Genomic DNA, 16,766 nt, shown 5'->3' with positions numbered 1-16,766 from the left:
CGATTAAGTATAGATAACTTCATAGCTATTCCGTTCTACACCTGGGGGGATATCAAATGTAGTTTTCTCACCACAAAATAACAATAAATTTTAGTTGAAGTATATTTTTGTCATACATCACTGCACAGCTGTATTGTTATTTGAATGAAGACGAAATACGCTTTGTGTATATTTTATAAATGTGATATTTATTTTATATAAACTTGGTGAAAATATTATAAATGATGTGCATGTACATTGGTGGAAATGGATGTACATGTATAATTACCACACAAAATGAATTGGTGAAATTTTCCCAAAACGATCGAGTGATTTCTATAAAAGTGGTATACCAACATGCTTTAAAGCAAAATACCAATCAAACAAACTTTTATCCTTGGAGTTTAAAACAGAGAAGAAAACTTGACAGTATTTCTTACTGGTGTATAAGCCCTATTCAGAATATGTATTATGATTCAGATTTAAAATTCAACAATCCTACAAGCAATATATGACATGTTTGTCGCTGCAGGCTTTTTTCTCTGAAAAGAAAAAATCTAGATTTATTTTCTTGAAGGATATGTGAGATTAAGTGTTTGAAGTTTATCCATTATAATTAGACTATACTCAGCCTTATCGTTAGGTGAAACAGGACATGGTACTAGGGCACAGAGTTACAGGTAGTGTTTATGTACGTAAAACGGGACGGGACAGCAGGACATAGTGTCTGTGAATTCCTTTAAATTTTAATGGTGATCTTTATAAACTGTCTCAGACTGAACTGTTAAATATGTAAGCTGAATGGTTTAGGTAAGGTTGAATGTTTTCATCTTGAACTCAATCCAACTGTTTAATTGCTTCTTTACCTGTTTGAACGTTTTCATACAATAATGTCTTTTTGTTGTGATTCCCGAGTGGTACCAATACAGACATGTTTAGTGGAAATACTAGAAAGATTAGGGTATTTTGATGTCATAAAAATGAAGTTACGGCTTTTACTTTGTTTCTGTCAGTATTAAGTCCCTCTGAGCCACCATAGTTATAGCCAAGGATATGAAGACTTGAGGTTTATATTTAAAAAAAAAAAAAAAAAATGAAGAGGCATAGCATTCCTTGCAAGCATGTTTGAACTATGTATTTTATGAAATACTCTTTTCTTTTATACTTTTCTTACATAATAAATAAATAGACAAGATAGTTCTGAAAAAGCCTCTGATAATAGGCAAAGATTATATCAACTGATTTGATTATTTCCAGGTAAAGAGATTACTGCCGAGTGGAGCTGCAGCAAGGTCCACTAAACTCAGAGTTGGAGATCGACTCGTGTCCTGCAATGGAGTTAGTCTACGAAATCTTGCCCAGGCTAAATGTTTGAGTATTCTCAAAACTGAGGCTCAACAGGGTGACCTTGAACTTGAAGTTCTCCGTCAAGCTGAGAATGACACTCCTATGGAAATATCGGTGATTGTTGCCAATGGGGTAGGATCAAAAGAATCAAAAGTTTCTTCATCAAACCAACAGGAGATTTATCCGAACTCTGGACTTGAATCTGAAAGTGATAATGATGTGGTTCTGAGTGGATTTCATTTTAATCGCAGCGAAGGTAATTCCGATAGTGTGAATCAAGTGTTCGCTCAGAACGTAAAGCTACAAAATCGTGCTCCAACTAAACATCCGCCTCAGCGACATACTTCAGAATCCAATGTGTCCGATCAGGATTCTGACTACTCTCTAAAATCTCAACACCAAAAACTTGTCAAGGCAAAAATGGCATCAAATTCCTCAGATCCTTGGAGTCTGGCACTGCCACCTCCCGCTGAGTTTTCTGATGATGCGGGATTGATGAGTGAGGCTGGGGATACTGGGGATGAACACGTCCCAACAACAAATATTGATGATATTCTCAGTGACTATGCACCATCTATCTCAGGACCTGCTTCACCAAGGATTGAACCTGTCAAAAGAGATTTACAGCCTGTAGATGCTTCTAGTGGCTTAGATCGATCACAAGAAAGGAAAAGAGTTAACTCCTTGACACAAATTCAGGAAAGTCCACAAGAATTGGAAATAGACTTAAGTAGACAAAACGGAATAGATATTACACCTTCTCAGGTAAAATTGCCGACCAATAGTGATGGAGGTTTGTTAGAAGTCCCTGATAAATCAATGAACAATTATGGCTATGACACACTTAGAGAACAAAGGCAAGTGATGGATGTATTTGATAGCTATTTAACATCGGAGGATGACTCTATTGTATCTCACAAACAAAGTAGTCCTGAATCACACTCCAATGTTCGTACACAAGGCAGCCCTCAAATCAAACAGAGAAACGCTCCTTCAAATCAAGTGACAAATGTTATTCATGGAGACACAAAGTTAGGCAAAAATGTGGTGGAAGATTCAGGTGATGATGAAAGAATTGTGCCAGTACAGGTGAAGAGAGAAATGTCTGCCCCTCCTAACTGGGCCAAGTACAGTCTGTCCAGTGACATACCTGCTTCAGTGTTTGACCTCCCAGAATCTTCTGTTGATGAAGGGGTTATCATTCCAGCATCAATTCAGAGGGAAAAGAAAACACCTATATATGACTTTCCTACACCACATCTTGATACAAGTCCTCCAAGAGAAAAAATACCACAGCGACCAAAACCTCAACCACGGAAGTCCAAATCAAGTGAATCAGAAGAAAGCATGGAGGAAATGGTTTCCCCCATTCATGTTAAGAAAGAAGAAAGTTCAAAAGTCCTGGTAGAAAAAATTGGTACCGATATCGAGGAGACATTTATTGTTCCTGAGAAAGCAACACGTGAAAATTCTTGGAGCGGTGGTGTTCAGTTTGTTCTTATGGCAAATAAGTGGGCAAAATCATCAAATTCTGTCGATAATGAACATAATAGTGGTCTGCTGAATGTCATATCTAACTTGAAGTCCGATAAAAATGAACTAAATATTTCTACAACAGAGGTTAGTGGTGTTACTGTCAAGCCAGTAAACCAGGTCTCTGTCACACCTGTGTATAACGAGCAAAAGTCTAGACGTGTGTCAGGTGAAAATGTCACACCTGTTGATAATGGAAATAGGTATTCACCTGTTCAGGGTGAAAATGTTGTCAACATCACTGTTGACAGAAACCAGGAAAGGCAAAGTTCTGAGGAGGACTCTTTTGTAAACGAACATATCATCACTCCAAGAATAGAGGAATTTGCTGATGAAAATGTCTCACCAGACAGAGGTTCATTAGACACGAATCAGCCAACCCACAAAACTATTGTATGTGTCTCTGATGATTTTAAAAACACTGTAGGTGAAGATAGTAATCTTAATCTGCCTCTGACTCATGAAAATGCTGTGACGTTAGAAAATGCTGTGACCTTAGAAAATGCTGTGTTAATGGATACAGACATAAGTGGAGACAAGCCAATGATACCAGGTGTTTCTGAATCATCAACATCACCTACAGTGTCGCCCTCTGTTTCACCACGTTCTCCCGTCATCAAGTCGAGCAATGATACCTTGCTGTCTCGATCGCCTGTTCAGAGGTCTCCTGATGCCAAGTCTCCTATTCCAAGGTCACGGGAAGACGTTTCTCCAGGGAGGAATTCCCCGTCTCTGTCCCCTAGGGCTGTATCTCCAGGGAGGAAGTCACCATCCCTGTCTCCAAGGGCTGTGTCTCCGGATATTAAGTCTCCATCCCTGTCCCCTAGGGCTGTGTCACCAGGGAGAAAGTCTCCATCTCTGTCCCCTAGGGCTGTGTCACCAGGGAGGAATTCTCCGTCCCTGTCCCCTAGGGCTGTGTCACCCGGGAGAAAGTCTCCATCTCTGTCCCCTAGGGCTTTATCTCCAGGAGTGACATCATCTGTGGATCCTGTGAAAGAATCCGAATTATCAACAACCAAAATATCTGTTGTTAAATCTCCAACAGTTTCCCCAAGGTCGTCTGTTTCTGCTCCCCCTTCAACAGTTTCATCTAGTGCACCACATAGATCAGAAAAAGGTGATGAAGTCCAAGCAGTGAAGTTACAGGATGCTTCTGTAGAATCTGCACCAAAACAGCCAACAAAATACACAACATCAGTAGCTGTGACCAAACCAAGTCTTCTAAGTACCATAAGGTCCCAGAGAACAACGACGCCAGGTCACATGAAACCTTTGTCCACCATTAAACCACTGAAGATCAACACTAACTTCCAGCCCAAGCCTGTGAAATACAGCACCACCATCAACACGAAACCTTCACTTCTGTCCACACTGCATGGGTCTGCTCTCTCTTCCACCTCCTCAACAGATGCTAAATCTTCAAGGTCAGAGGAGGAACCATTCCAGGTCAATGTGCTGAAAGGTATTCTAGGATTAGGGATGAAAGTCAAGGTCACAGCTGAAGGTTATACACAGGTCACAGAGGTCCAGTCCACAGGTCCTATAGCCAAGGACAAAAACATCAGGTTTGTATAACTTTTATTTTTACTGTACTCATCACACCTGGTAATAGGCCCACACCTGGTAATAAGCCCATGCCTGGTTATAAACCCAATGCTGAAGACCATGCTTGGTAATAAGCCCACACCTGGTAATAAGCCCAAGCCTGGGAATACGCCAATACCTAGTAATAAACCCATGTCCGGTAATAAGCTCATGTCCCGTAATAAGCTCATGTCTAGTAAATAGCCCATACCTGATAATAAACCCATGCCTTGTAACAAGCCTATGTCTGGTAATAAGCCCATACCCTTTAATAAACCCTTGTCCGGTGACAGCCCCATGTCTGGTAATAAACCCATGTCTGGTAATAAGCCCATGTCCCGTAATAAGCCCATGTCCTGTAATAAGCCCATGTCCTGTAATAAGCCCATGTCCCGTAATAAGCCCATGTCCTGTAATAAGCCCATGTCCCGTAATAAGCCCATGTCCTGTAATAAGCCCATGTCCTGTAATAAGCCCATGTCCATAATAAACCCATGTCCCTTAATAAACCCATGTCCGTAATAAACCCATGTCCCGTAATAAGCCCATGTCCCGTAATAAACCCATGTCCCGTAATAAGCCAATGTCCGTAATAAGCCCACTCATGTGTACAGTTCAGTAAAGAAACAATCAAATGTTATTTCATTGGCGTGCAATAAGCCCATCCATCTACATTAAACAATCTGGCCTTATTTCAGGAGAAATACAGTAACACTATATACATGCTAAAATTAATAACTATTGAGTTGGCATTAAGATAGTGTACTGTCAATTGATCATGGTAAAGTAAACAGCTGTTGCATTTGGTTGTGACATAGGACATTATTTACCCGAGAACACAATTGCTACGTACCCTGTCATACCCCGATATTTTTTATCATTTTTTCTGTCAGCCTGGATTATAATGTAGATCCAAAATAATAAAGTTTGTCTACATTCATTTCATTATTTCCTGTCCAGAAAAATTTATATCGTTGTAGAAATTCACCACAAGTTTATTGATAAGAGAAAGGATGATCCCTATGAGCGACATCCTGTTTATTGAAAGTCTTAAGGCCGACTGTTTTCACCAAGTCAACAGAATGGATGTGGCTTAGTATAGGGTGACATTGCTGACATGTTGTATGTAGGGGAGATTAGACCTTTTTGTGTTCCATTCATCCTGTGACACAGGTCTTGTACAAAATATCATACACACTTCACAACCTGATACAAAGGGTCCGTGTCATTACAGGTCACATCCTGGGAAAGGCTGTTTAGTTCTCCAAGGGTTTAAATACTAAAGAAGGCAAAATTTTACTTGTGTGATAATTAGGTGAAGGTATATGCTGAAGAAAATGAAGTGCCTGTGTCATGAATACGCTTTCTATAATAGCTCTATTGTCAAGGTGTAAAAAGGAAAACAGATTTTTCATCAATAATAATCTAAGAGATAATTATTACTTTTTTTTAGAATTAAATGATGACATCTTACTATTTGAATACAGTCAAACTTCATTAACTCGAACTCGGATAACTCGAAGACCCCATCTAACTCAAAGTATATTATTCCGGTCCCGGCCAAAATCCTTCTTTTTCTTAGTACTCTGTTAATTCAAAACTCGGATAATTCGAAAAACTTGGTTATCCCAAAGTAAGATGTTGGTACCGATATCATGAAACCTATATAAAATGTACCGGTTATCCCGAAGTTGAATACATTATTTTAATTTTTAAACAAAATGTGTCAACAAAATACTCATCATATCTAAATACTGTTTTTCACTTTTTCTTTTTGGTAAATCATACCAGAATCTGAAGAAATTTTCTGAAACATTCCCAGTACATAATGTATATAATTTATGCTCCAGTTCTTGCTTTGAAGGAAATTGAGCTACATTTGTAAATGCAAAGTCTTCATACATTGAATATGAAAATTTCAACATCATGATTTTGTCTGGCAAAAAAAGTTGAGGTTGAAAAAATGTCTGAATTTTATACTTTTTTTTTTTTTTTGCGTAATTTGGTAGAAAGCAGCTGCTGTAGTTTTTACCTTGATGATATGAGACAACACCATCATACCAAAGGAAGAGTTTTCAAATTCTCCTTAGACAATTCTGTAAGGAAGCAGCTAATGTTGTTTTTACCAGGATGATGAATTATACATGTAGAGTCCAAATTGATCTGATATCAGACCAGATATGATGAAGGGAAGAAATGCTGGATTTTTTCTGCCAACATTAATTTTATGATACATGTGTACTTTGACAAAATAATTATGCAAAATTTATCTCAAACTCTACTTGTTCCCATCCATCTGATGTTTTTGTGAAAGTCACTGAGGCTTATAGGTCGTAAAATTAAAAATTCCTGAATAATTTTTTTGTGTGAATATTCCTTTATTTTGTTTAACGATCATTATTTTATGGCTATCTAAACTAAAGAACATTTCCCATACAGTTGTAAAAAATGGGCTAGGCTGAAATTATTGGTGAAAATATGTTTGCATTAAATATGTTTAATGAGGCGGAACAAATCTTCACAGTCTATCTGGTATAGATGAAAGCTGGATGTAAGGTGCCAGTGACCTGTGGGAAGATGTGATTATCAGGACAGATAATCACCATAAAGACACCAGGGGTTATCAGCTGAGAAATTCCCAACATTCCCTAGGCATTGTTATAATTGGTTAACCTTTAATTAGTATATGTTTATAAACAAAACCAATACAAAGTTTTGTATAGTTTAACATGGGAATAGTAAGACATCCAAACTTGACAAAATACAAATCATATACCATGGATATAAGTACAGATACAGTAAGTTCATACATTATAAGCTTTCGCACAAAATAAAATTATTTTTGTTGATTTTTAAAATTCCTAATAGTGATAAGAAATGAATATTTTCACCAACTTGTTCAAGTTAACTAACCTTTGAGCAGCCAGAACAATAGGGTGTAGATTTAACCAGGACTGTGTAACTATGAATGAAGTCACTATAAGTTGTCAATTCATGAGTATATATTCAGGATATACCTAAAGGGGGTCATATGGTCGAGTGAACAGGAGTAGATCTAGGTCTCACCCCTCATTCGATAAGCTGTTTAATGATGTATGACATATGGTCCCTGTTTGATAAATATTGATAGTTTTATTTAATTGTAAAACTGTTTTTGAAAGAAATGAAAAAAAAGTTATTTGTTTCCACATTTATTCTCCTCAATATCACCTTATTGAGCCTATTAATTCTTGAAAACTTACAAAAGGGATAAACCATTAACAGTGGAATTTGTTTCCATCTATATGCAATCAAGAATTGGGGCATTAAAAAACATCATGTATGTTTTAGGAAACTCTCTTCTCTGGAATATATTTTGCTTTGAGGTTTTTTTAAGCAGCAAACTGCATTCTTTGAATTGAATAACACACATCAGCATTTGACTAATTACTGTATTACAGTACATGTAGTTGTTCAGGAATTTCAATGCTGTGAAAAAAGACCCTTTTAAACCCTGATTTGTCTCTACATTTATTCTTACTTTAATAACATGATGTTGTTGATTATTATAAATTGTAGGTAATGACACCTACTGCTGCCATTATTGTGACAAATAAAATTATTAATTGTGATTTACCTACGACAGGACTGGAGATTACATCCTGGCTATCAACAACACCGAGCTGACTGGTCTCCATGACAGCAAGGTCCAGCAGATCCTCCGACTCCTACCCCGCGGCCTCGCCAAAATTATCGCCTCAGCAACTCCACCTAGTGCTGACTACAGCAATCCAAGAGGAGGTAATCAAAAAATCAAGTAGTTACTGATGAAGTTTGATGTATGTTGACCACTTCAAAGATTTAATAAAGTTAATTTTTTATATTACATAACGTAAGTATTTTATTTTCCATTGGATTTCTTTGCCCTTTGTTTAAGTATAATGTTGAATAATTTCAAATTTTCCAAAATCAACCTCCCTCCTCAATTTACATAAAGTTCATTGGAACCTAGTAGGGCACTTTAAATGGTTATGGGTGAGAATACTACTGTTTAATAGATCATTTCATCATGAAGTTCAATCCTTAAATATTGATGTGTTTTCAAACAATTAATTCCTGGATATTGGTCTATTTCAGATTCTAAAGAGCCTGCCAACAAACCAGAAGATGTGGACACAGCAAAATCAACCCAACATGTGGTGTCAAAGGTCTCTCCATCTCCCCTGATCCCAGTCAAACCCTCTGGGCCTAAGGTAACCCCTAGGACAGTTGTAACCTCCTCTGAACCTACCAAACATATATCTTCAACCTCCCTGGGTAATCAGGTGGCAGATAGAATAGAGCCAACCATCAGTAATAAGCTTCAGACTACTATAATTACTAACAGCCATGAACCCGAAATGGCAAAACCAGAGGTACCGAAACCTGCACCTAGGGAGGACATACCAAAGTCCACATCTAGGGAAGAAATGCCAAGACCGTTACCAAGGGCAGACATATCAAAATCTGCCTCTAGGGAGGAAGTGCCAAGGCCTGCATCTAGGGATGATGCTCCAAAATCTGCAAATACGGAAACCAGAATTACGTCAGATTCAGTTGTACGGAAAGGGCCACCTCCTATTGCTCCTAAACCTAGATTGGACAAGCCTTCAAAACCAGAGCCCATTGCCACTGCAAGGCCCTCGATGGGTGGGTATGTAGGCTCAGCAGCCGGGAAAGTTAGGACATATGAGAGGTCTAGTGTTACAGAAATGGGATCTTCATATTCCACTCCAAGTAGTCATGTGGCAGCCAAGAAAAATGTTCCACCAACAGAGAAGGCAAGTAAGGATGTAGATCCCTCTGGGCCTATTGATACTGTGATATTCACCTCCATTGGTGGTCCCAACTTGAGAACCAGTCCTCCAAGATCTGGTCAGGATGATCAAGAACCAAGATTGATTCCATCTGGTCATGTGGACTATGTCTTGTCTGCTAAACCTAAATCTCTTCATGAGCCCTCCTCACCAAGACAAAGTCTTTCTGGACCAATCTCTCCAAAGTTGGCATCACCCACAGAAAAGGATGCATTGAAGATCTCACCAAGAAAAGTCAATTCTGCTCTTAGTCCACGTAAAAACAAAGAGTCTTGTCAATTTGATTTGTTTACAAAATCTTCTCAGATTGCAGCTCCTGCTACAAAGGCAGCAGCAGAAAATGCCACAGAATTTCTGCGACCAACAATGCCTTCACAGCCAGGTAAGAATGACGAGACACATTCTGACACAACTGCACTTGACATTGATGTTGTAACGCCACAATCTGCACATAGTGTCGAGTCCCCACCCACCATGTCTGTGGAAGCAGATGTCATCAGTGTTGTAAATAAGGCGCATGTGGAAAGTGAAATAAATGTTGTTGATGTGCTGCATGCTAGGACTGACTGTCTTCCTGATGTCAACAAACAGGAAAAACAGGAAGTGAGAGATGAAATTTCACAGGAAGTGGTTTGTACTGTGGCACATGTACCAGAATCGGAGGACAATGGTGAAGGTAAGGCTTGGCCTATGCTTGACGCTTCGGTTGAGGTTTTGCATGAAGACAACACTACTAAACCATTTCTGACAGACAAGAGCTTGCCACATAACACCAAGGATGATAAATTTGACCAAACTGATGATGTTTGTGATGCTGACAGTGAAGATGACAGTCCTCCCCTCCCTCCCCAAAGTACCATGCCAGTAGCATTGAGTATCGCTAAGGATATGTTAGAGGACATTCTCAGTGATGTGGGGGAGGATGAACCTTCTCAGCACCTTCCAGCTGTGCCTACAACCATTGCTAAGGAAATGTTAAGGGACCAAGAACTTGACATTCAGCATTCACAAGATTTGATTAAAGACTCTAGTTGCGATAAACCAGTCCTCCCTCCCTCAATCCCTCCTTCTATTCCTCCCTCCATCCCTCCTTCTCTTCCTCCCTCCATTCCTCCTTCTCTTCCTCCCTCCATTCCTCCTTCTCTTCCTCCCTCCATTCCTCCTTCTCTTCCTCCCTCCATCCCTCCTTCTCTTCCTCCTTCCATTCCTCCATCCTTTCCCCTGATGGACCTATTGACAGAAAGCTCAGTAGATGACATTGATGTTGTGGTTCCTGATAGTGACAAGACAAATTTTGGTGATGTGAATGAAGATATTAATAATGTTGGTGGTCAATCTTCATTGGTGGATTTACCCAATGATGTAAATACTAATGCTATCATTGATGGTGTGTCGCCTGCAAATTGCATGCAAGAATCAAAAGCTTTGTTGTTAAGTGGAGTAACACCCTCATCAAATGCATGCCCGGATATGATCGTAGATTCACAACCACAATTACATGGAAGCATGCTCATAGACTCTAATAGTGTGGACAACAGTAGTTACGACTCTGTTTTTTACCAACAGGTTTCTCCTGGATCCCAAGGTCATCCAGGTGATCAAAGTGAAAAATCAGCCATTCATTTCAATGAAAATACTGTGAATGGTGTTGAAGGTGATGGAAATTTTGTAGGTAATGATGTACATAAAGAACCTGTTAATCTGTCCACTCTGGATAACACTTTAGATAGTAATGATATTGTTTTTTGTGTTGACAATGCTGAAAATCAAAGAAAGGGAGGTAACTCCCCATTTCAAGAAAACTTCCATGACGGTTTTAAAGTGCTCCAAGCATCTGAAGATCAGATAAATTTTTCATATGGTCATCAAACTGCAGGGAATGGAATTACTGATATCAAATCTCCCAACAGTCTTAATGATTTCTCCGATAATGACTCCTTACATGTGAGAAGTAAGCGACGATGGTCAGTTCTGACCGGGCCTCAGGAATTAAATGTAGCTTACGTGAAAGGTTCCATCAGCTCGGACGCTACTCTAGATGAATCTATAATGAGTTCAGAAAACCTTGCCATTTTACTGGATAGTGCCAACGATGTCATGGATCAGACAGGATTATCTCTTGATGATGAAATTGTTGTGATTATCCTACATCGACATGACGCTACAATGTCCATCGGTGTGAGACTGACCATCGGAGAGCACCAAGAGGCCGTGGTATGTATGAGTATTGACTCATCATCTCATCTCATTTCTCTCATCATCGCCATCGACAGACATCAGACATATCTAGTACATAAAACATTGTCAAACGTTACAGACATTCCTAGTCCCCAGATTAAGTATTAGGGTATAAAGATACAGATCTCTGGAGGCTGCCCTCAGATATTCCTACGAGTCAACAAAATAGTGTTTACAGTTACACAAATCTCGGCATCACATGCGGACACACATCTCAGAATAGAGAATTTTGTTTCTAAATAAAGATATAAAAATATAAAGGATTTCATATGATGCTTTTTAAAAAAAAATATGTGCTCATGTTCTTATGAAAATTACAAGCCACAATTTACCATATAAACTAACATACAGTATTCAATTTATACAAATTTTATATTATAATTTATCTAGCTATATAACATTTGTACAAATTAAAAACTGTATGCATGATCTTTTTAAACATTCGCTCGACCCTGATTGTGTCACAACAGGTTTGTGTATACTAAATTTAAAAATCAGCAAGTTGTAAGCCTGTAGAAAATGTAATCTGAGCAAAACCTTTAAGTGAACTGCATTCAGTTTACACACTTATATATATTTACCCAATACTTCACCTAAAATCTATGATCCTGTTACTCTTCAGTTTCGGATTCCCCAATGCGCTCTATTAATATGCAGTCTAATTTTGTATTGACCAGGGGTAATCCCAATTCCAAATTGACCACAGGAAAGATATATTTTGATGCTGACAATAGTTTTAAAGTCATTATATAATTAGTTCTTAAAAGGTATACAGATTCAACAGCCAAAAATTGTCCAACTTGTGTGGAATGTCCCTCTAACACAAAGGGTACATGCTACATTTTGGGTCGCCAATACTAGGATACAAAAGTGTACATCTAATTTTTGCAAATAGGAATAAATGTATAAAAAAAACATATACATGTACCGTGTGCCATATACCTCAAGATTAACAAAAGAGAATTGATTCCTGTAGTTTGCACCTAACAACTACTAATTCAGATCATATGATTATCATACTAACATTACACACAATCCCATTTTTATCATACAATGTATTATTAATGAGTACTTCACATAAAACCCCATTATCATATATATATATATATATCATTAATCATTACATTTACCTCATACACAATTTATTCTGATATCAAAATAAATTGTAATATGACATTTTATATTATTTGTTATACAATTTCACCATCACTATTATCATACTCATGATGAGAAGAAGTTACAAATAATCATCAGCTGTAAAATATTGACGGGCCACAGTCATATTAATTTTATGGTTTATTTTTTATTTATCCCCCAGTATATGCTTTGGAATTGACATTTTGTGTTTGTTTGTTTTGTTTTACCATTTGGAATCTTTTTATTTTCAATATATTAATTCTTGTTATGCCTTTTCTGTATGTTTTCCCTAATCGAAATTCACATTTTCAGGACTGCTCCTCAGGTTACTGAACCACAGCAGACTGACATTCAGGGGGCTGACACCTGACACTCTGGGTACTGACATTATGGGGCCAACACTGGTGGGCTCAGGGGAGTTGGTACTGTTACTGGGAGGAAAGGGGCTGACACCTGACACTGGGTACTGACATTATGGGGCCAACACTGGTGGGCTCAGGGGAGTTGTTACTGTTACTGGGAGGAAAGGGGGAAGGGGGCTGACATCTGACACTCTGGGTACTGAAACTACAGGGGCCAACACTGGTGGGCTCATGGGAGTTGGTGCTGATACTGGGAGGAATGGGGGAAGGGGGCTGACACCTGACACTCTGGGTACTGACATTATGGGGCCAACACTGGTGGGCTCAGGGGAGTTGGTACTGTTACTGGGAGGAAAGGGGAAGGGGTCTGACACCTGACACTCTGGGTACTGATATTATTGGGCCAACACTGGTGGGCTCAGGGGAGTTGGTACTGTTACTGGGAGGAAAGGGGGAAGGGGGCTGACACTCTGGGTACTGACATTATGGGGGCCAACACTGGTGGGCTCAGGGGAGTTGGTACTGTTACTGGGAGGAAAGGGGAAGGGGTCTGACACCTGACACTCTGGGTACTGACATTATGGGGGCCAACACTGGTGGGCTCAGGGGAGTTGGTACTGTTACTGGGAGGAAAGGGGGAAGGGGGCTGACACCTGACACTCTGGGTACTGACATTATGGGGCCAACACTGGTGGGCTCAGGGGAGTTGGTACTGTTACTGGGAGGAATGGGGGGAAGGTGGCTGACACCTGACACTCTGAGTACTGACTTTATGGGGCCAACACTGGTGGGCTCAGGGGAGTTGGTACTGTTACTGGGAGGAAAGGGAGAAGGTGGCTGACACCTGACACTCTGAGTACTGACATTATGGGGGCCAACACTTGTGGGCTCAGGGGAGTTGGTACTGTTACTGGGAGGAATGGGGGAAGGGGGCTGACACCTGACACTCTGAGTACTGACATTATGGGGGCCAACACTTGTGGGCTCAGAGGGAGTTGGTACTGTTACTGGGACAAAAGGGAGAAGGGGGCTGACACCTGACACTCTGGGTACTGACATTATTGGGGCCAACACTGGTGGGCTCAGGGGAGTTGGTACTGTTACTGGGAGGAAAGGGGAAGGGGTCTGACACCTGACACTCTGGGTACTGACATTATGGGGGCCAACACAGGTGGGCTCAGGGGAGTTGGTACTGTTACTGGGGGGGAAGGGGGCTGACACCTGACACTCTGGGTACTGACATTATGGGGCCAACACTGGTGGGCTCAGGGGAGTTGGTACTGTTACTGGGAGGAAAGGGAGAAGGGGGCTGACACCTGACACTCTGGGTACTGACATTATGGGGGCCAACACAGGTGGGCTCAGGGGAGTTGGTACTGTTACTGGGAGGAAAGGGGGAAGGGGGCTGACACCTGACACTCAGGGAGGCCAACACTTGTGGGCTCAGAGGGTTTGGTGCTGATACTCGGAGGAAAGGGGGACAGGAGATTGACACTAACAGGCTGATACTCGGGGCACCGAGACACTCATGGGACTATATCTATATAATCTCAAGATCAGAGAGCTGATGCTCTAGAACTAATATTCATGCAGGGGGGTTGACTCTTATGGCACTGACACTCAGAAGATTGACTCTAAGGGACTGACACGGGGCACTGGAACTCAGGAGATGGACACTCAGGGGGCTAACACTGAAACTATTGCTATTGTCCTAAGATTTATTACCCTTTTACATAGGTTAACATGAAAATTGAGAGATGTTATCTCTAGTTTGATGAGAAATGAAGATAACAAAACACAATATAAATGCAATGAAAACATTTTAAAAAAATTTTTGCAAAGGTCACCTTATAGTACCTGTAGTCATGCATACTTCGATAAATCTCTATAATGAAAAAATGTGCATGATAAAATTAATGGAATTGATTTTGTTTTTGAATCAGGTGTCCAGTGTGGATAGGGACAGCCTGGCTGGGAAGGATGGCCGTGTTGTCTCTGGTGATGTCCTACTGTCGGTCAATGGAGAGTCCCTTACTGCTGACAAAATGGAGGATGTTATGGACAATTTAAATAATACCAGCTCCTCTCATGTTGTACTAGTGATATCTAAATCTGACAGGTTAAATACTTCAGAGTTTATAGATACAGTTAATTCCTGTGAACAAGTTGTGCCAAATCCAGAACTGGAGTTTCAGGAAGCTCTTGTCCCTGATGATATAGGAAATGTTGATCAGACAGAAAATAAGTTAATGGATGTCACCAACAAAAGGTCAATGGTCAATGTGATTGAACCACCATCTGAGGTCAATGACTCACCAGGGGTCGCCACCTCCCCACCACCGGAGGTCAACAGCTACCCACCACCAGAGGTCAGCAGCTCACCACCACCAGGGGTCACCACCTCTCCACCACCAGGGGTCACCACCTCTCCACTACCAGAAGTCACAAGCACACCACCACCAGGGGTCACCACCTCACCACCACCAGAGGTCGCTACCTCACCATCAGTCCCTGTAGTTCCAGATGTTGAAAATTCTAAGGTCAAAGTTCAGCCAGGTTTGTATGATGTATTTTGCCTTGACAATGAATATACTAATATAATATATGTTATATGCATCCAAACTACATCTAGGTCATATGTATTTATAGACCATCATTGTCACTCTCAAAGACAAATTACTTTTAAATAGGTCTTTTAACACAGGTGGACTTTTAACTTAGTTGGTCTCTTAACATAGGTGACCTTTAAATAGAGACAGTCTCTTAAAGCAGTTGTCCTTTAAATAGAGATGTTCTCTTAACATAGGTGACCTTAAAATAGAGACGGTCTCTTAAACACAGGTGACCTTTAAATAGAGATGGTACGTATTTTAACACAGGTGACGTTTAAATAGAGATGGTATTTTAACACAGGTCTCTAGAAGAGGTTTCCCTGTAAATTGTCTCTGCGTAGATAATCTGTAATGGATTTTAATGTTTTGTTTATGAGGTCATATAAAAACTAAGTTAATCGTTGCGATGCTGTGATCTCTGTATTTTCAGACAGGACCTTCTTTCAGATGCCGGTGTTTGATGACCCTATAGATGATGCAGACAAAGAGGAGTTTGATGTGGTCATGACCAAAGGAGTGACCGGTCTGGGCTTCCTTATTGAAGGGGGCAAGGCCTCACCCCGGGGGGACATGCCCCTCACCATCAGAAGGATCATCAAAAGTAGGAATTTGTTTAATTATTTTATTCTCATGTGATGTTTTACATTCAGTGTTTATATACGAGGGCTGATTGATAAGTTGTGAGCCTCGTATTGAACAAGGTACTCAAGGATGTTCTTTTTAAGTCCTACTATTCACTGACTATATAGGGCTGTGTACCCAAGGACTGGTCTTATTTGGTTAGTTTATATCGAAGAGGTAGCACTCTAATGTAAACAAGACACGCGGCTTTTGCAAAATGGACAAAATCGGTTAGGGTGAAAGAGTCTGTCATTGCCATGGCTGCCATTCACGATTGTGGCTTTAAATTGATTGAGCATCCGCCTTATTCACCTGATCTCACTCCATCAGACTTTCATCTATTTCCAAAACTGAAAACAGCTATATCAGGCACCTTAACCCTAACCCTAATCCTAATAGATACTGAAGGGGATTATGTTGAAAAATAATACAATATGTCCGGCAAAATTCAAATCCTTCAATATGAGGCTGACAACTTATCAATCAGCCCTCGTATTTATCTGACAGATATCAGGATT

General features: G+C 40.0%; 1 protein-coding gene across 1 annotated transcript in view; it reads left to right on the top strand.

Moving 5' to 3' along the window:
• LOC117334284 overlaps window positions 1-16,766 on the top strand; it is a 43,831-nt gene that overhangs the window by 24,877 nt on the left and 2,188 nt on the right. The window contains 5 exon segments of the mRNA XM_033893805.1: window positions 1,237-4,424; window positions 8,069-8,223; window positions 8,560-11,492; window positions 14,959-15,571; window positions 16,058-16,228. Coding sequence (XP_033749696.1) covers window positions 1,237-4,424; window positions 8,069-8,223; window positions 8,560-11,492; window positions 14,959-15,571; window positions 16,058-16,228 — 7,060 coding nt within the window.

Source organism: Pecten maximus, chromosome 9 (assembly GCF_902652985.1).
Source record: "Pecten maximus chromosome 9, xPecMax1.1, whole genome shotgun sequence".
Lineage (NCBI taxonomy): Eukaryota > Metazoa > Mollusca > Bivalvia > Pectinida > Pectinidae > Pecten > Pecten maximus.
This window is presented reverse-complemented; position numbering and strand designations above follow the sequence as displayed.